Below are 21,639 nucleotides of genomic sequence, written 5' to 3'. Positions count from 1 at the left end.
TGTGATGGTGGAAGGAGGGGAGAAATAATAAATTCCATTTTCCTAATATCTCACATATTGAGCTAAAGCACTCAAATATGTGTTATGTAAGCATTGAAAACCCTTGTTAAAATTAATAATTTGATTATACTTCTATTATGAAAAACATTTTCTCCAGGGATATATTTCTGTATCAGGTAATAATATCATAAGAGACCTAGGGAATGTATTCAGTGCAGTTTGATTTCATTGAACCAGTATTTCCAGGGTATTTTTCTATGAGGCCATGTACTTTTTTAAGGACAAAAGACATGAACACTGGCTCAAAAAGCTTATAGTCCCAGTAGGAAAGGGAGGTAATAAACTCACAGCCATCCATATAATTGCATATTAAAGCTCTGTGTTAGGTTTGGGAATACAGGGCCACATTAGGATCATTAGAGTTTCTAACTCTGAAAAGATTATGGTATTCCCAACCCTTATGTGGATCAAAAATAAAAAGAGCTACTAAAGTATGAAGTTGCTATAAGGAATCCCACAAAGAACTGTTTTTTCTCATGGTAACTACTTTGATGCTGTTTTTAAAATATCAGTCACCAATTTAAAATATATATATATATATCTTTATTGATTTCAGAGAGAGGAAAGGAGAGGGAGAGAGAGAAATAGAAACATCATTGATGAGAGAGTCATTGATCGGCTGCCTCCTGCACGCCCCGGACTGGGGATCGAGCCTGCAACCCCGGGCATGTGCCCTGACCAGGAATCGAACCCCGATCATCTGGATCCTAGGTCGACGCTCAACCGCTGAGCCACGCCTGGCTGGGCAGTCACCAATTTTTAAGTGTCTTCTCATCCTGTTTCTTGGTTCATGCAGTTTGCTAGGGCTCTAATCGTATGATGCATCCTGGCAATGATGGCACATGAAGGAGTGAGCTGTTAGCTTGAGTGAGTCAACAAAGACTGGAGTTAGGATTAGATCCTTGACATGGGTCTTGATAAAATCTTGGCTGTGAATAGTCTCATAAGCAATTACTAAGAAAAAAAAAAAAATCTTTTATTTGGCCAACAGTGCCCCCTTTTGACCATTGGACCCCATAAAAGTAATCCTAAGACACATTTTCATCTCTGCTAAGAATTGAATTTATATTTATATATAATTTATAAAGAAATCATCCTGTGTTACCTTAAGAGTGTATATACTGTGTGCTTTTGAGATTTATTTTGTAGACCAACATTTTGATTTTTTTAATGATTAGGTCCACTAGAGCGTCGGATGGCAGTTTTGTAAGACGCAAATTTTAGTTTTCTGAATCTTCTCTGTCCTATCTGATTCAGGTTGAGTACGAAGGCTTAAAGCACGAGATTAAACGGTTTGAGGAGGAGACGGTGCTGCTGAACAGCCAGCTGGAAGATGCTATCCGCTTGAAAGAGATCTCTGAGCACCAGCTGGAAGAAGCCCTGGAGACCCTGAAAAACGAAAGGGAGCAAAAGAACAACCTGCGGAAGGAGCTCTCCCAGTACATCACCCTCAATGATAACCACATCAGCATCTCTGTCGATGGGCTCAAGTTTGCTGAGGACGGGAGCGAGCCGAACAATGATGACAAAGTGAACGGGCACATCCACGGGCCCCTGGTGAAACTGAACGGAGACTACCGGACTCCCGCTTTGAGGAAAGGAGAGTCGCTGCACCCTGTCTCTGACTTATTCAGTGAGCTGAACATTTCAGAAATACAGAAACTGAAGCAGCAATTGATGCAGGTAAGAACTTTGTTTAGGGCTCTTCGAGTGAATTACTTATAGATTGCATACATAGCATGTTGTGTGGTTTCTTATTCTTACGTGTTAGCTCCAGATTAGTTTTTAAAATATTGCTTCTTCAACTAGCAACCTTGAAAGTGCAGTATTTTAGAAAGACACAACAGAAGACGTGTTGAGAAATCTCATGTGCATTGCTTTAAGAAATTTATCTTAGAGCCACAAATTAGATTGCTGTCAGGAGCCAGAGAGACAGCAAGCATCTTAATACATGTCTAACAAAAGAATTCAGAAACTTTATATACAAGGAAAATGATAGAAAATGAACTTTCCTATCATAAGCAATTGTATGGATAGCTTCAAGAATAGTGGTTACATTTCACAGCAAAACTTTAAGCTTTAAAAGGCACAAAGGACTTTCTATATGCTAACTAGCCAGGATACCATATGATTAAAAATCCAGAACAGGTATAAATTTGAAACCAAGAAGTTCTAATTCCAACATAAACTGGGCCTTAAATTTTAGCATCTTCCGATCAGATGCCTCTTTTGAGTGCCATGTTTAAGCTTCTCTCATTGTAAAATGGCTTTCTGGTTGGAGTCTTGCCTCTGCCACACCTTCATCCAGTGCTGATGGAAATCTTGCCTGAGGAACATCACCACCGACACTGTCACCTGGCGGCTTCTTGCAACTACAGATTGTTGGGCTCCACACAGATCTGCCGAACCGAGAATCTAGTTCAACAAGATTGTTGGGTGATTAAGTTTGAAGCTTAATCTTCAGCCTGTTATCCCGCGAGGTTCTTTGCATATAGTTGATAATTAGAGGCTGGTAAGACTCTGGCAATCATTTATGTTTATAGCAAACAGTATTTAAAATGTTCTACCTCTGCAGAAATTGATGACTAAAGAATGAGATTAGCAGAAATAAATAAGAGGCTAGAGAACGAATAAAGTTAATTTATTATAAGGCTTATTTTTAATACTACATCAAGGGTCAGCAAATCCTGCACTTCACTTGCTCAGCGCTTTGGGCTGCTAAGAGAGAATTTGTTTTTACAGTGATTAATTTGAATCAAGATAAGAAGGCATGGCCACTGGAAGAAGATGAATTTCATATAGGCTTTTACCTGACTGCAAAGCCCAGTTCTGTGTAGATAATACTTTCCTTTATCTTTTTGCTCAGTTTACACTAATACAAGTAGGTTGATACTGTGTGTGTAGGGGGATATTTCCCCTCTTTTCCTTCTTAGGTCTTACCTAAGAGTTAAATTGACGTGAGAGAGCCCTGGCCGATGAGGTTCAGTTAGTTGGAGCGTCATCCTGTACACCGAAAGGTCTCAGGTTCGAATCCTGGTCAGGGCACATAGCTCGGGTGAGGGTTCGGTCCCTGGTTGGGGCATGTACAAGAAGCAGCCAATTGCTGTTTTTCTCTCACCTTGATGTTCTCTCTCTCCCTTCCTCTCTCTAAGATCAGTAAACATATCCTCGGGTGAAGATTTTTTTAAAAATTGAGAGAGATTAACAGGAAAAAATAACTAAGTTTATTACATATGCACATATGGGGGTTCCATAAGAGTATGGGGCCCGAGGACAAGTGGGGCAGTTGAGGCTTCTATGCTTTCTGGACTGAGGAGGGTGAGGGGGGTCCGGGAGGGCTAAGGGAAAGTAGGCAATTCACTGGCAGATGAGAAAACGTAAGCATTTGGTAAACAAATTCTTGCTGGCCACAACCATGGGACAGAGGGTGGTCTACCAAATGGGCTGTGCTTGGTTCCTCCCTGTTGGCCACACTAAGTTCATATTAAGCTAAGGTGATAGCTCCCTTCCAGGATTCCTTTAGGCAGGTAAGGGGAAGAAAAAGGGATCTTCCAAAGTCTTTTGTTTCTTAAAAACAACTAGCTTAAAGTAATCAATATCCAAAAAAAAAAAGTATACTCTGGGGTGTCAGACTCTGTTTCCCCCACCCCATGGGGTCAGCGTTAGCACTGAATGATCAAACATTTCTGTAGCGAAACACATGAGTATTCACACTAACAGCAAACGGTGAGGACCCTAAGAGGCCTCCCATCAGTCAGGTGCAGTTTTGCTGCCCAGGGAATTTAATTCTGTCTGAATGTTGCCACCAAGTGAGGTCTGATCAAACTTTTTTTAAAGGATTTTGCGATTGTGGCTGCTGTTGGTATAGCAATTGCTGTACTATTAGACAGCTGTCAATTTAGCATGTCTCAGCTTATAACATCAGCGTACTGTGGATGTGAGAGTTTTTATTTTCAGAGTTCTCTTTTCTCTCAGGATTTCTTTTGGCCAGGGCCTGAAATACTGCATGCGAGGAAGAGCTGTGTGCCTTCAAATGGAACCCTGCGCTTGGTTAATGTCGATAGTTTGTGAAGCTGTCAGGGGGCACAGGTGGGGATATTCACCCTATGCCAGGAATATGCAGTTTTTAAGATTTTCTTCCTTAGGATTAAAGACACATTGAAAACAGCATATCAGGCCAAAGCCTTTTGTTATCTTACAAGATTCCATCTATGCGTGTAAATTATGTTTTCCCATCCATGGGTATTTACTTAATCTGGTTCTGAAATAGAAAAAAAAAAAATCTATGTTTTGCGTTGGGGATCAGGAATGGTGGGTGAGTTGCTTCACTTCTCTGAGACACATTCATAAAGGGAAAGGTAATAAATTAGCCCATCACTAGTTTCTATGATACTTTTGTTGGAATTAGAGGGAAAAACCAAACCAAACCATGTCCCCTTCCTTAAAATATGATACCGCCATCTGCTGGGAAATGGTAATAATATAAAAATCTATGACAACTATAATTTTTTTTACTCCTCGCCTAAGGATATTTTTTCCATCAACTTTTAAAAAGAGTGGAAGGAGGGAGGAGGGAAGAGGGGGGAGAGGGAGAGAGAGAGAAACTTTGATGTGAGAGAAGCACATCGATTGGTTGCCTTCCCTTACACGCCCCAAAACAGGGCTGGGGATCAAACCCGCAGCTGAGGTACATGCCCTAGATCCGAATTGAACCTGCAACCCTTTGGTCCACAGCCAACACTCTAGCCACTGATTCGAACCGGCCAGGGTGGTGACTATAATTTAAACAGTGCCCCCAGCATTGTCTGGCGAAACAGCCTGCAGATAATTACCTTGCAGCCCAGGTGAGCATCCCATCTAGGCCTCCTTGTAGAGTTGTTGTGAAGACTCTGTGGGATGGTAAATATGAAAGTAGAATTTTTTAAGTTATTGGACTGGAACTGTCCATCAGTTTTTGAGGTGTCAAAAAGGTTGCCACTCCCACTTGATATAAACAGTCAATGCATAAAGCCTAGAAAGGACAGGAAGGGCAAGGGATGGTAAGCCTCTGTCTAAATGTGGAGCTGCTTTTTTCTCCAGAGAAAGTCAGAGTGAACTCTTTCTTCCTAGGGTGTGCAGTAACCTTTACATAACACAAATGCATATGAATTAAAAATATATATAAGAAAACACTTTTTAAAAGAACTTTACATTTTATTTTTCAATTACCGTTTATATTCAGTATTATTTTGTATTAGTTTCAGGGGTACAGCACAATGGTCAGACAGTTATATACTCTACCAAGTGATCTCCCAGGTATTTCCAGTACCCACCCGGCACCATTCATAGTTCTTACAATATTATTGATTACATTCCCTGTGTTCTACTTTACATCCCTGTGATTATTTTGTAACTACCAAGTTGTACTTCTTAATCCCTTTACCTTTTCACCCAGTGCCCCAAGAAAATATATTTTATTCATCTAAGAGTCCCAAAACTTGACAATAGACCTTGATAGTGAACATCTCAGTTAGTGTCATTATTTTCTAAGAGACATTTTTCAGGGTATTACTGGGTAAATTATTTTGGCTTTGTGGTGCCCTCAAGGCTCAGCTATTTCCGATATATTATAATTGACATTTTCCAGTAACAGTCAAGTACCTTAATTAGTTTTATTAGATTGAAAAGAAGTAGATCCTGTCTGGGAAAATGAAATTACCTAATCTGTTTAAAGGAGTTTCTATGTTTCTGCTAAAATGTTTATCTTTGATAAATAGCTTCTGTTTAACTTCATGTCACAGAGAGTCAAACTAAGCAGGAGAAAACTCTGGATTTTTTCCCCCCAGTATCACACTAGATATACATTTTCACATGTAATGTGAGAAAACAGTAATGTTTCTATAAAGCTGAAATTGGTATGTTTTGTTGTATCATTATGGATGTGGAAGAAATATTCATATTGTTTAGACCTGCTCTATTAAAGGCAATTTTAATTTTTTCTATAATGATAGTAAATGGTCAGTTTGCTATATGACCTGTAAGAGTTCAAAGCAATTTTTTTTATATTTGTCTAATTGGTTGGTGCTTATCGCAACTGTATGGTGTAGATAGTACTATTATTCCCATTTTACAGATAGGGAAACTGAGGCACAGGTGTTCTGTCATTTGCTCAAAGTAAAAAACCTAATAAGTGGACTTGCTATACAGAGAGTTAAGTAAATCAAATGTTATCTCTGCTTAACAAAGACTCAGAATATTCATGGGGTAAAATTATGAAAACAAGATTTGGTCAGTTACTTGTGATAAATACAAATTTCTGGTACAAAGTTGATAACTTGAGTAGTTAAAATATTATAGACTTTATAGTTTAAGATTACCATTATAACCAAACATATTTCTCAGAAGCTTTACTTTTCTACTGTATGTTAGTAAACATAAAAAGAGCATCTGTAATCACAACAGCCAGGGGAAGAGTCTATGTAGATTTTCTTAAAGAGAGCTTTATGGAGATATAATCCATGTACCATACAGCCCACCTATTTAAAGGGTAGAATCCAATGGTTTTTAGTATATTCAGAGTTGTGCAACTATCACCATTGTCAATTTTAGAACATTTTTATTATCACAAAAAGAAACAACATACCATTAACAGCCATTCCCCATTTCCCAGAACCCTCCAGCTCCAAGAAACCACTAATTTACTTTCTTCCTTAATAGATTTATCTATTCTAGACATTTTCTATAAGTGGAATTATACAATATGTGATCTTCTATGTGTGGCTTTTTTCACTTAGTATAACCTGTTTAAGGTTCACCCATGTTGTAGCATATATTAGTACTTCATTCCTTTTTATTGCCAAATAATATTCCACTGTATGGATATACCACATTTTATTTATTCATTTATCAGTGATGGACATTTGAGTTGTTTCCACTTTTTGGCTACAATGAGTAATGCTGCTCTGAACATTCTTATACAAACTTTTGTGTGCACATGTTTAATGCTGTTGGATATATGCTAGGAGTGAATTGCTGGGCCGTGGGGTGACTCTATGTTTCATCTTCTGAGGAACTACCAGATTGTTTCCAGGGCAGCTGCACCATTTTACTTCTCCACCAGCAGTGTGTGAGGATTTTCATTTCTCCGCATCCTCGCCAACACTTATTTGCCTTTTGATCATAGCCTACCTAGATCAGTATAATGTTGAATAAAAGTAGCAGGAGCATTATGCTTTGTCTTGTTCTTGATCTTAGGAGGAAAGCATTCACTATTAAGTATGTTATCTGTGGGTGTATTGTATCGGGTTGAGGAAGTTCTCTTCTATGTCTACATTTATTGACTGTTTTCATCATGAAGAGGTATTGCGTTTTGTCGAATGCTTTTTCTGCACATATTGAGACAATTGTGTGGCTTTTGTATTCTACTAATACAGTGCATTATATTTATTGATTTTTGGATGTTGCATTCCTAAGATAAATCCCACTTGGTTGTCAAATTCTTATATGTTGCTGGATTCATTTTGCTAGTATTTTGTTGAGGATTTTTGGGTCCATATTTATAAGAGATCTTGGTCTGTAGTTTTTCCCCCCCTCCTTGTTATGTCTTTATCTGGTTTTGGTGTCAGTAATACTGGCCTCCGAATAAGTTGAAAGGGTCCCTCTCCATCTTTTTTTTTTTTGAGTCTTTTCCAGCTGACTTTTGCATATGTGTGTATGCATAAGAGGAGAGAAAAAAGAAGTTTTCTTCTCACCACACTTTCCAAAATATATTCCTTTCTTTTCCAACTGCTGGATCCTTTCACCTAGTGTTTCTTGGTTCTATGTTAAGCTTTCTTCACAGTTCTCCTTGGTCAGAGCACGGATACTTGTTGCCAGAGATGCTTCACCTCAAACAGAGAAGAATGCATCATTTATTCCTAAGTTCTATTTGTGTGTATGGATACCACACGTACCATTACTAGAATCACACCAATCACTCCAGTGTCAAATTGAGAGTCACATGACCAGGATAAAGCCTTTCTGGAAATTAATAGCTTATAAAATAGCTTCAATTTTTTCCCCCTGTAGAAGTCCTAATATGAACGTTCAAATTCTGGATATATTTTTGTTATTATTGTTCCTTCACAAAAGAATCTATCACTTCTCAATATGTGTAAATGTGTTTATTGAGAAGGTAAACATTCAGTGAAATTAAATATAATTTCTATGGGACATAATAACAACAACAATAATAGTTAAGGTATATTATATACTTGCACTGGATTAACCAGTTTACAAATTCAACATTCAGATTTTCTGGCAAAACAACCAGTCCTACAGTGAAAACTAAAATCCTCCGGTACAAATAGAAGATAAAAATTATAGAAAGAGAAATAAGGCAACTATTCTTACTCACTATAGAAGATTATAATTAACTCAGCAAGTCTCTCTTGGATAAGTTCTCAAATGGAGATTAAAATAGCACAGTTAAAATGTTTAGTAATTTTAATCTTTTAAGTGCTTAGTACTTATTAATTCAAAGCACAGTGTATCTTAGTTTAAGCACTGCTCTCTGACATCCAAATACAATTAAGACACTCTAAGCCCCAGTAGCTGAGAGAAAAAATAATGCTGGAGTTTTACAAAATTATCCATAATTTAGTAATTCTTTTTTTTTTGGTCAGATCAACCTTAATTGTCTAGAGGGGGAAAAAGTGTGTGTGTGTGTGTGTGTGTGTAAAATTTGGTTACCATTCCATATTCAAGTGATTTCACCAGAAATATACTGAGTGTGGAAATTAGCACTGCATGTGGAGCATAGGCACTCAAAAGAGACAATGTTCTAGTTGATGTTTTCTGGAGATGCTGTTATGAAGGAACTGATAGACTTACTCTTTTAGGCTTAGAAAATGTTTATTTTAAATCTGGGTTGGCAAAGTGCAGAAAGAAATTCTCCTAAAGGCATTACCTCATTTATTATAACACGCTTGCCTCTAAAACAAGCTTCAGACACATTCAGTACATTTTGTTTTAGTCCAATTTTAATTTTATTTTATTCTATTTTATTTAAAGGCTTTTCCTAATAAAGGGTGTTTTGGAAGTAGCTTTGTCTTTTGTAATCATATATACTAATCAAATGATATTTACAGTCTTCAGAGCAAATTCATTTGATTTTCAAGAGAAAAAGAAAGCAAAACTCCTCAAATAATCCATTTTCATTGAGATTATATGTAATACCAATAATAGAATATTGAGGAGATTTTTCCACCCCCTTTATCAAAAATTCAAATGACTTGGCTTTTCATCTAATGTCATATTACATAATTACCTGGGTTTTTTACTTAAAATTATTGCCCAATAGTCTGGATAAGTCAATTCATCTTTAGCTGTGAAGATACAATATTTTATATCTAATGAAACCCAGCTAAGAGGATTTGTATTCAAATATATCCTGACTCTGAAATGAAAGAGTTGCTTTTGCACAGATTCAAATTTGTGAAAACAGATGTGTTTGCCATGTGGAATCATTCTGGTCATGGGAACTGGACCACAGTTACCAAATTCAGTAATGGCTAACATAATACCTTGGGCGTTAAATTCACTATCTTAATTATCAAAATGTCATTATCATAACAGTTCGCGCTCCTCTTATAGATTACTAAACTGAAGCTTGCCCAGAGTCACACAGCTAAGTAAATGTTGGTTCCAAGGCTTGACTCGAGTTCTCTGATGCTGCAGCCTCATTTATTTTTATTTTATTTTATTTTATTTTATTTTATTTTATTTTAATTTTACTTTATTATTTTATTTATTATTTTATTTTATTTATTTGTTTATTTATTTATTTTTTACCTATAATACCATTCTTTTGGAATATTTTGGTTTCTGTAGCCATGATACATAACTTGTGGACTATCTGTCATAGATACGGGCAGGCACTATGTCATAAAATCAAAGCTACAGCTTAGGAGCCTCTAAATAATAATTTAAAATAATGAAACTATATTTTAAGTTCTAATATATATGACCACACTATACAGGCAGTCCTTGCTTTGCATGATATTATGGAAACATAAATATGATTAAGCGAGTTAAACCATGCAAAACAACTTCATTAATGAGAAAATTACAACTGTTCCGTGATTTTAAAAATTTTTTGTCAAACATTAAAACATTGGTTAGAAATGTATGGAGAAATAAAAAGAGATTAAAGCTACTTAGTACACTGTAATCTAAAAATTAGAAACACAGTTAAAGTTTTCTTTGTAAAAAACTTACCTCTGAAATAAAAATTTAACCTCCCCCTCCCCCCCCCAAAACCAACTAGGGAAATTAACTACATTTTGGAGAATATCAAAGCTATCTAAGCTTTTAAATAAAAATATACCCCCCCCCAAAAAAAAAAACTTATCAAGAGTAGTTTGAACTTGCCTTCCTCTCATACTATGACTTCTAATGCTGAGCAAGAGTCTTTGGATGCCTTGGCAGATGGTCATACTCCTGCCTAAGCTGAGATCAGCGTCCAGCATTAGATCCTTTGTCTTTTCGGTGTCTGAAAATATCCTGAGAGTATCTTTAGTGTGCTGGTGTCACTTCCTTCAGGATGTTTTCATCCTTTTTGGAACAACTCCTTTTTTCATTTTCGATGCACTCTCCTTTGCCAAATGGCTTTGGCTGCATATCTAAAGTCCTTCAAACATCATCAGTGTCCACATTCCCACATTCAGCTGTTTCTTCTATAACCCCATTTACGTTTAATTCAATTTCTCCTCCATCATTCTCACCTTATACTCCTTTGTTGCTCTTCCCTCCCTCCCTCCCTCCCTCCCTCCCTCCCTCCCTCCCTCCCTCCCTCCCTCCCTCCCTCCCTCCCTTTCTCCTTCCCTCCCTCCCTTTCTCCTTCCCTCTCTTTCTTCTTTCACCAGTTCCCTCTTTGGATTATCTTTTTTTGTAAAACATCATGTGGGTTTATCACTGGGAGACAAGAAGACCAAACAACTACCCACTTTGCTGTCCATGAGTGAACTGAATCTCAGATACACAGAGACCAACCACTGACAGTCTTTATATGAAGTCATGGTCAAGATGTTACTGTGTAGTGATTTTGTAGATTGAAGGGGCCAAGTTTGTACTTTACATTTACTCAGTATATTGGTCATTGAAATTTGAACTGTGTTTTGGGGGACTGGTGTGTTTAAACCATGGTCGCTGAAATTCATGCATATTAGAACCTTGCCAAGTGAGGATCGTCTGTACATGGTAATTATATGAAGGATATCAAGTACCACAAAGGATCATAAAAATACTGCTCTACTGTATTATAAATTAATAGATAGGTATCTTCTAAAGTAATATGCTGATTAAAAGAAACAATTACATTTTAATAATTGATATTTATTATGTAATTATAATTTACTTGCCTCCTAGGAATTTAGAAGAGTTTGGAGAGATACAGTGTATGATCCAGGAAAGTCTGAAAGTTTGAATTGATAAATTTCTCTGTTATCCTTAAAGCAGGTCTCATGATGGTTTTATTTTAAAAAACAACAAAAATAGAAAGCAAAACTATATGATACCCTTATATAATGCTTTAAAATGGAAAAGTTATTATATAATACTTTAAAATGTAAATATTTGCTTATCAAAAAATATATTTACATTATAAACATGTAAACATTCTTAATCATAAGAGTAGTTACCCGTATGGAGGGACAGAAAATAGTTTAAAATTTTTTTAGATTGTAATTCCTTTTATACTTATGTTTATTGAGACACTTTTATATTGAGACCTGAATATTTTTCAATATACAGTAATACTTACCGCCTATGTAATAATAAAATTGTCATATTATTCAGATTAATAACCAATTTTAAAAATTCTTATTTTGGAGTGAAGGAATTGAAATTATTTGTAAATTGTTCTTTTAGCACTAAAACTCTGTATTCTATATTAAAAGCTCTCAAACTTAGTACATGTCTATTTTGGGGGTTAAATGCTTATTTTTAAGGGAATGTCCAAGGTTCTCAGCAGTATTAGTAAGTTAAAGTCTTAGGTTTTAAACCTGACTTTGGGTTAGGCTCTGGGAAGGAAAGGATGATTCAGAGCTCCTTGAGACAGCCACGCATCCCACATGGACTAAGGAGCAGGTCTACTCTGAGGCTCTCAAAGTGAATACAATGCCAAGTACTGTCTCTTTAAGTCATGTTACATTTTCTGTAAAGTGTTAAAAGACGAAAATATGATTGTTTGACTAACATTCAAGTTTTATGAGTGGATGTGTATAATGAGTGAGACTTTGGATGGGTAAATATGCATAGCCTAATTCTTTTAGGATGACGTACTTTTAGAGTGAGTGACTTACCAAAACTGCTGAAGTAAGAAAACACGCTCCAATTCAATTTGAAATAATGGAGATATTGGCTCTGTTGCAGTTATTTTAAATGTATGCATGTCCCACGGGGACTGGATTCAGTTCACCAATGGCATTGCGTTGAAGTCACTCAGAGACTTTCTTTTGCCGTTGCAGGTAGAGCGGGAAAAGGCCATCCTGCTGGCCAATCTGCAGGAGTCACAGACGCAGCTGGAACACACCAAGGGGGCGCTCACGGAGCAGCACGAGCGGGTGCACCGGCTCACCGAGCACGTGAACGCCATGCGGGGCCTGCAGAGCGGCAGGGAGCCCGGGGCCGAGCTGGACGGCGAGAAGGGCCGGGACTCGGGGGAGGAGGCGCACGACTACGAGGTGGACATCCACGGCCTCGAGATCCTTGAGTGCAAGTACAGGGTGGCAGTGACCGAGGTGATTGATTTGAAAGCTGAAATTAAAGCCTTAAAGGAGAAATATAATAAATCTGTCGAAAACTATACTGAAGAGAAGACCAAGTATGAGAGTAAGATCCAAATGTATGATGAACAGGTGACAAGCCTCGAGAAGACCACCAAGGAGAGTGGCGAGAAGATGGCCCACATGGAGAAGGAATTGCAGAAGATGACCAGCATAGCCAACGAGAATCACAACACCCTTAATACAGCCCAGGATGAGTTGGTGACATTCAGTGAGGAGCTAGCTCAGCTTTACCACCATGTGTGTCTGTGTAACAATGAGACCCCCAACAGGGTCATGCTGGACTACTATAGGCAAAGCAGAGTTACTCGTAGTGGCAGCCTGAAAGGGCCCGATGATCCCAGGGGACTTTTGTCTCCACGGTTAGCCAGGCGGGGGGTGTCATCCCCAGTAGAAACAAGGACCTCCTCTGAACCAGTTACAAAAGAAAACACAGAGGCCAGCAAAGAACCAAGTCCAACCAAGACCCCCACTATCTCTCCTGTTATTACTGCCCCACCATCCTCTCCAGTATTAGATACAAGTGACATCCGCAAAGAGCCAATGAACATCTACAACCTTAATGCCATTATCCGGGACCAAATCAAGCACCTGCAGAAAGCCGTGGACCGGTCCTTGCAACTGTCTCGTCAAAGAGCAGCAGCGCGGGAGCTGGCCCCCATGATTGATAAAGACAAGGAAGCCTTAATGGAAGAGATCCTCAAGCTCAAGTCCCTGCTGAGCACCAAACGGGAGCAGATTGCCACCCTGAGGGCAGTGCTGAAGGCCAACAAGCAGGTGATGTCACTCTACTGACTGCGCATGCTAGCCAACGCTTTCCTAACTCGTTTTTTCCCTTAATGTTTTTGACTGGCCACTATCATTGGGATGAGAGTTCAGATTCTTGTCAGTGGAAGAATAAAAGCTAAGTCCCAGTATCATATCAGAACATAATAATTATTTTTAATTCAGTGAATGGATAAAATAGGAGAGTAGCTGTGCTCCGTTAGGCGGGTGGAGGTGAGGTTAGAAAGGCAGTTCAGGCGGTACTTACCTGGAGTCCAGCAGTCACTGAGTGTGGAGACAGGAGATGGAGGGATGGCACAGTAGCCTGGCGTGGCAGCTTGTACCAGGGAGATCCAGCAAGAAAGACACGCTGGCAGGCAGCTGGAGTGGACAGGGGAGTGTTCTAGAGGGAGAGAGGGGGAGATCGAGGCAGATTGTGCACTGGCTCTGCCAGTGACCACATGCCTGAAATTTAGGTTCCGTTGGGATGTTAACTCACCTGGGTCAGAGCTTAAGCAGTAGAGAAATTTTCCTAACCATAGCTCCTGTCCTTCTGGAATAAGTAAGAATGCTACAACAAGACCCTGCCTGGCTAGTTCCAAGATCTCCTTGATGACTGAATTTGTTCCCCCACTCAAGCTTTACCTGGGTGACAGTGCTATGAAATATAGACAGGAAAATATTTTTAACCTTTCTTTCGTTTCTCTGGATAATGAGCCTTGAAAGATAGATTTGAGAAGGGTTCTGAAAAAGGGTGTTAATAAAGAGAAGCAACAAAGCATCAGATACCTTCTTGCAAATGTAAGCAGGGATAGTGTTAGAAAGCGAGGATTCATTTCAGCTCTTTCGTCCGCCTTCCTCTGTGGGGACCCACACTATTACTTTGTCACCTACAGTGCAGCTTTCTAGCATTTTTATCTTCAGTTCCCATAAATCCGTTCATATAATTTGGAGGTCTATACCACAAGCAATAATATTGTCTGCACTATAAACATGTTTTATATAAATCTAAGGGCAAAATAGGATTTCCTTCTGTGCCATCACTTCGGAAAAAATCCAGTGATTTAGAGTGGTCATAAATAACTAATATCATATTAGATAAGACTTAGATAGCGTTTGTTAAGGACATAACATCCTGGGCGTTCTCGGTCAAACCATTCAGATAACTTCTCTGACTTCTTCCTGAAGGCTGAATATTGACAACCTAGGAACCTAGATCTATAAGAATGTGAAGACACATAACTGACAAGAAGCTTGGCTGATCAGCCAAGAGAGACTAATTTGTGAGCAGGCACTCACTGGTTACATGTTACGCGGCAGGCAGTAAGTAGGGATGAAAAAGTAAGCGACTAGAAATCTAGTAGGAAGAAGTTCAACAATGCCCGTGACTGTCTGCAAGATAGTACGTAGCAAGCTCTTAAGAATGTTGTAAACAGAGCCGTAGGAATTCAGAGCAGAACAAAGCGTTCCTGGCTCTGGTACCATTTGCTTTATGTTAGTGCCATAGCCTTTATGGGCTCAGTAAATTAAATGAAAACTCATTTCTAGCTCTGCATTTAGTTTACATTTTAATGATGCTGGGCCTATTGTTGCGATGCTTATGTGCCATAAATTAAATAGCTTCAGGTGTCTACAGATGACATTTCATTGTATTTATACACTGTGGAATGTTAATTACTAAGGCTAAGGTTTGAATTCTGTGGTATAGGAAAAAAGAGAATTTTCTATTTTAAAATAGTTTTCTAACCCAGCCGGGCGTGGGTCAGCGGTTGAGCATCGACCTAGGATCCAGGAGATCATGGTTCGATTCCCGGTCAGGGCACATGCCTGGGTTGTGGGCTCCATCCCCAGTGTGGGGGTACAGGAGGCAGCCGATCAATGACTCATCATTGATGTTTCTATCTCTCTCTCTCCTTCTCCCTTCCTCTCCCTGAAATCAATAAAGATATATTAAAATAAAATAAAATAAAACAGTTTTCTGCATTCTCCATGAATTTTTAAAAATACTTTAGGTTTTTTTTTTAAGCACTGCCTTCTGATGAACAAGCGTGTTTACGAAGCACCATCTGCGTGGTGAACTGTGCTAGATGCTAAAGTTTCAGAGACTGATCCATGGTCCCTGCCCCCCAGAGGAGCACTCACAGACCAGGGGGGATGTCAGAAGAGAAACATACAGTTTGATGGTATACGTGCTATACTTGAGTTATGGGAACACTGCAGAGGAAGTAACGAATGTCTTTTAGAGGAGTCTGAGAAGACTTCACAGGAGGAATTATTCTTGTGTCTGTTCTTAAAGTTTAAGGAGTTGTTTTGTGGAAGAAGAGGAGGTAATTCCAGACAGAAAGAACAGTAGGCACAGAACAGAAAGATATATTCAAGGAATGATTGTGAAGGTCTCTGTGGCTAGAAACAAGACTTTTTATTTGGAAAGTAAACTTTGAAGAGTGTGGCAAATGCAGATGCCAGCAAATCTAATGGGTTATAGACACTCAGAATTACTTAATTCTGAAAAAGCGTCATACAGTCTGTAGACAAACAAATCTACATAGTTGAGTCCTTTGGGGACATTTCTCACAAATAATAAATTTGTACTTCTGTTTCAGATCTTGTTTTTCTGACATCCACCCGCCCACCACTCTGCTCCCCTTAGATAACTGACCATATGGCTCCATGTGCTTACAAATTTATGTCTGTTTTCACAACTTAAACTTAACTATCTATTCTAAATGAATATGTGTCTAAATAGTTTTTAAAAATTTTAAACGGCCATTTTCCCCCAGGTCCATTTTTACATTCTGGATAATTTTCTGAATTTATGTTTCTAAAATTCCACTAAGTTATAGCACTACAGGACATATTGAACTATTTTATAAGTAATTTCTTATTTTAATTTGGACTTAAATTCCATCAAAACTAGTAAGAAACTACTTTGGAATCAAAACATGAACAAACTACCCCATCCCAAAATTGTTTTAATTAAAAAAGAATCCATTTACCTCCATAGAGGTTGGCGCTTTGCCTAAGAAAATTGAAGCTGTACAAGCCCTAAGAGAAATGTTAAAAACCAGAGTAGCCTTCCTGGGAAATCCTATTAGTGATGGATTTTTTTTTTTTTTTCATTAGTAAGGGACATTTTTATTAGTATTGAGTATTTTCACACAGCCTGAAAAGCTGTAGCTAACAGTTTGTAAAAATGGTATGTTTCCAGTTTGGTTTTAATATGCATGCATCAAACACATAGTCCCTAAATATACATTTACTTCATTCATTGATTCAGTCAACATTTTAAAAATTTTATTTCCTATTATGTGTCAGGCTAGTTCTCAATTTGAAATACTACTTATTCCAAGAACTTCAGACATGCCCAAGGTCCCAAATTCAAATAAATATTTCAATTCATTCAATAGTTTGGAATTTTTGCTTTTATGGAGATTGTGAAGAATTAAATTTAACTATTCAAATTTGATTATTTTGATTTGATTATTAAAATTTGATTATTAAATTTGACTATAGGTCACTGTTTTGAAGAAGTTGTATGCAAAGACAGGAAATTATTGATTTTTTGTTAATTTTTCCCCTTAAATATAAAGTATGGATTGATAGTGTGTTATATACTCATGTCATAAATTGCGGTGGCCTACATCTTCTATTCTGTTTGCTTCAGGCCCACAGAGCGCAGATGATCCAAGAATATTTGAGTCTATTATATCTCAGTTGGAAGCAGTGCTTTCTCCCCCCAACTTTTCCTTAATAAAATTCTTCGTGTATAAAGCTTCCTTTTGGCTCCCTTCATTTTTGAAAATCCCACACTCTCAACAGTCTGCATTATATATTTACTGAACTGTTGTTGCCGTAGCTCCTGATACTGACTCTGGTTCCTAGCTGGCTTCTAGGGCAGTCTAACCACATTAAGGATTAACAACACATTTTGACATTAAAGAAAAACTTCCTTACGTCCAAAGTACATACCTCTGTTTATATAAAATTTAACCAAATCCATTTCACTTCCCTTTATTAAAGAAAGTCATAGACAATCATGAAGACCTCTGTCGATAGATTTTCCTGCTATGAACATTGTAAGCATTGTGATTTTTCTGCTTTAGACAGCTGAGGTGGCCCTAGCTAATCTCAAGAACAAGTATGAAAACGAGAAAGCAATGGTGACTGAGACAATGACAAAACTTCGAAACGAACTGAAGGCTTTGAAAGAAGATGCAGCAACTTTCTCGTCCCTGAGAGCAATGTTTGCAACCAGGTAATGGTTTTCTCTTCCAAGATTAGGTCTGGTACATGTGGAAAAGACTCTGAAATTCACATGGGTATCTTCCTGCATCTTGAGTGTCTAAGTTGTGAAGAAAATAGAAGAGATTCCACTCTGACAAATGCAAGACCTTTTGTGCTGATCTCCAGAGCCCTCTACTGGACGGACTGAGTCAAGCAATTCCTTTACGTAGAAGTATTTTTAAATGACCAGAATAGATATTTTTTCTATTTTTTTCTATATTTACAATGGAGCTTATGTACCTAAAATAATTAGAACAACAAAAAAGCTTCCAACAAGGAAAAAAATCCCTATTTGCTAAGTAGCTAAATATTATCACCACTGAAATTTACTATCACCAAAGTACATAAAAGTGCTTGTCATTCATATGTATTGTATTAAAAATATCTCATAATGAAGATTAATATTAGTATCAGCTAATTACTTAGGCTAGTACACTGATGTAAATATAACTTTTAAAGTATAATTATATCACCAAATTATTCATATTGCCCAAGTAATTAATTAGATACATATTAATTACTACCCCCCTTCCACCAGTTTAATTACGTGGTACCACTGTATTTTGTTTTTAAACTTTAAGTGATTGTTAAGTAAGTGTTGATTCAAGGCATTCAAAATCCTGAGATTCTCAATATGTGACCTTTTTTGCTGTCACGATTTATTGCCAAAATAAAAACAGTTACATATCTTATATGATGCAAACTCGGTACAAAGTTCACAAAGCATCACTAAGCCTTTATTTGCAGCTTCAGTAAATAATTTACATGTAGCTGGTATAAGTGTAAAAGTAAATCCTGCGATCTGTAGGAGCCTGGGTACCTGTCCGGCTTTCTTTGGGTGTCAGGAGAGAAAGGCTTAAGCTTATACTTTGTGATCGACTCTCTTGGAGATGTCAGTGAGGAGACTGAGTGCCCAAGGGACCCCAGGGGCGTGGTGAACCGAGGGAACTGACTCTGGGTCTCCAATCATAGGAGTTGGGGGAGTAGAATATATGTACCTCTCTCTGGCCACTGTTAGGGGAGGCAGGACAGAGAATGAGAGTGGTGCATGTACCTCTCCCTGAGGAAAGACCAGTCAGCATGATGCGTTGAATCAGCAAAACAAATTTCCTCTTTGGAAAAGAAATCCAACCTTTTTAAAGGGACATTTAAAGTCTCAATCTGTTTTATATAAGAATTATTTCCCTCAAATGGTGCATTTTCACAGAAATTTGTTTTTTTGGTATAGTAATTGCCATACTCCATAGCATTTTTAAAAATACTGTTATGTGACCAATTAAAATAAATCCAGGATCCTGAAATTCACATTGTATTTGACTGAGCCCTGGATTTTCTTAAGACATCCCTACCATGCTGCTTAACATTCAAGGTAAAAGAAAGTAGCCCCCCCCCAATCTCAAAGTCTTTCACCTCAGTCTGTTTTTTCTTTAAAATGCCACAAGGCTTGTGCTGACTTCAAAGTGTGTACAATCCATTTTGGATAATTCAGCAAAGTCATTAACTGTCTGTTAGGACATGAAGAGTATTTGTTATTATCTTTGTGGGTAAGTAAACTCAGGAAAAACTGGCTAATCATGTGAGTAACTCTTTGTTCCAAACGTATGTGTGCTCTGGTTTTACTTTGATGGGGGAAAAAGATCACTGAGCGTATCTTCCGGCTGCAGCACAAGTATTAAACCTGAGTAAAGGGGTCTGACAGCCCTCTCTGTCTGTCTCAAATCCTATGCGACTCTTGGTTTCCTCGGACACCTATTGCTTAATTATCCGGTTAAGAAATCATTGAAAATACCCAGGTTTCCAATTCAGACAAACTTGCCAGATTGAAAGCAGTGGCAGCTACAATCTCTGCTCGATTAAAATAAAACCTATAAATATAGATAAAGAAGGAAATGTTTTCTTCATAAACATTATTATTCTTTTGCATGTTACAGGCACAACCTGTAACCAACTCGTCACATTCTTCCAAAGCACACATTGCCCAGTAGAAAAAGCCACTGTAACCCATGTGAGAGGCTGGGCACACTGCCTGAGACACCCCTGCTCCCTGCTGTGGCTCCGTGCAGCGGCCCCCACAATAACTGTCCCTGGGATTTAAGACGTCACCTACCAAGAATGTCCCCATATCTACTCCATTGTGAGGGTGAACCATCAGTTACTCAACCTGCTTTCCTGTTTCTAATTTTCCACTAGGCTAGGTTACCTCGACTCTGCTCTAGGAAGACCAGTGTTCTAAATATCGAACTTCTAGTAAAATCGATTACTTTTCTGTTTCAATTCCACATTCGGTTTCGCCAAGGCTTTCTCCTGACGACGCTTCTGTTTTGGTTCCAGATGTGATGAGTACGTCACACAGCTGGATGAGATGCAGAGACAGTTAGCAGCCGCGGAGGACGAGAAGAAGACTCTAAATACTTTGTTGCGAATGGCCATCCAGCAAAAGCTCGCCCTGACCCAGCGGCTGGAAGACTTAGAGTTTGACCACGAGCAGTCCCGGCGCAGCAAAGGCAAATTTGGGAAGAGCAAGATCGGCAGCCCTAAAGTAAGTGGGGAGGCCTCAGTCACCGTGCCCACCATAGACACTTACCTCCTGCGTAGGCAGGGCCCACAGACACCCAACATTCGGGTCAGCAGTGGCACTCAGAGGAAAAGGTATGCATGCGGCAATCTTCATAGCATGGTGCAGTGGCCAGATGTTAGTTAATTGCAAAAATTAACGTGTTCTTATTGTGGGAGATGGGGTGGGGGGACTGGGAGTGGGTGTATAAATGGACCTTGCGGATGTTGGTTTTTACCAAATCAAAACCTTTTGATAATTGTGTTTATTTACTCCTTTCTGTCCCTCACACCCCACCTCTTAACCATAATATAACTTCTAAGTGTCTGTCAATGTTTCTGCTGTTCCTTGTGTGTAAAAATATATCTCTCCCTTACCTCCAACCTAAAAAGTTGGTAGATAAAGGTGGATATTAAGAACGAAGCTATGTTTTACAGGGGTGGTCATTTTAAAAGTCATTGTACCTCTGGTAATGGTGCTTTTACCAGCTTCTCTTTAATGGGGCAAGGATATGAATACGTTCTCTTAGGGGAACTTTTGTTTAGTTACCAACACTGATGACTGACTAAAGGTGATGCCTATATTTAGGTAAAATGGGATGGAATGTGTATAGCCTTTTTCTTAAAAGCAGGTTTTTGTGCGGTTTCATTTGGTATGTGAATATTGCTCAAAGAAATCACTTGTAAGGTTTTTAGTGGCTTGACTTTCTGACCTTTTTACAGAGTCCTGGATGTTGAATTACTTATCCTATATTTTCAGTTAATGGTAAAAAATTTTAGGAGCTTTCAGTAAGAAATCGAATAATATTCATATTTTCCATTTGTGGTTCAAACTAATTATAGTAAATCTCTTTTTTCAGTATCCAATACAGTTTCCAAATGGGGCTGTATCCTGGTGTGGAAACTAAACAATTAGCAAAAATCTTGATTTACATGTTAAAAAAATTAAATGCCAATATGAATAATGCTGTCACTGGTGAGGCTTTGAAAGGTAATTAAAGTAAAACTTTTTTGTTTCCTATATGTATTTTCTTGGATCTCCTGCAAGACAATTTTCACCTTCCCTTTGTGATCAGAGCCGTCCCAGGACTTCAGGGGCTTCCTACCTACAGCATTTATTAAGAGTTCCCCCTGATCCCACCTCCACAGAATCATTTCTTCTGAAGGGCCCCCC

The 21,639-nt window shown here is 38.3% G+C and overlaps 1 protein-coding gene across 1 annotated transcript in view; it reads left to right on the top strand.

Annotated features, from left to right (window-relative positions):
• The window catches only part of BICD1 (BICD cargo adaptor 1), a 140,454-nt gene extending 119,699 nt beyond the window's left edge, over window positions 1–20,755 (top strand). Inside the window, exons 4-7 of the mRNA XM_016201434.2 lie at window positions 1,318–1,743; window positions 12,546–13,640; window positions 17,732–17,883; window positions 20,244–20,755. Of these exons, the coding sequence (XP_016056920.2) occupies window positions 1,318–1,743; window positions 12,546–13,640; window positions 17,732–17,883; window positions 20,244–20,613 (2,043 nt within the window). The 3' untranslated portion in view covers window positions 20,614–20,755. The remainder of the gene's footprint in view (window positions 1–1,317; window positions 1,744–12,545; window positions 13,641–17,731; window positions 17,884–20,243) is intronic.
• The last annotated feature ends 884 nt before the right edge of the window (window positions 20,756–21,639 follow it).

This window comes from Miniopterus natalensis, chromosome 2, assembly GCF_054644295.1.
Source record: "Miniopterus natalensis isolate mMinNat1 chromosome 2, mMinNat1.hap1, whole genome shotgun sequence".
NCBI classification, from domain to species: Eukaryota; Metazoa; Chordata; class Mammalia; order Chiroptera; family Miniopteridae; genus Miniopterus; species Miniopterus natalensis.
The sequence above is the reverse complement of the archived record's forward strand: the minus strand, read 5'-3'. Positions and strand labels throughout refer to the sequence as shown.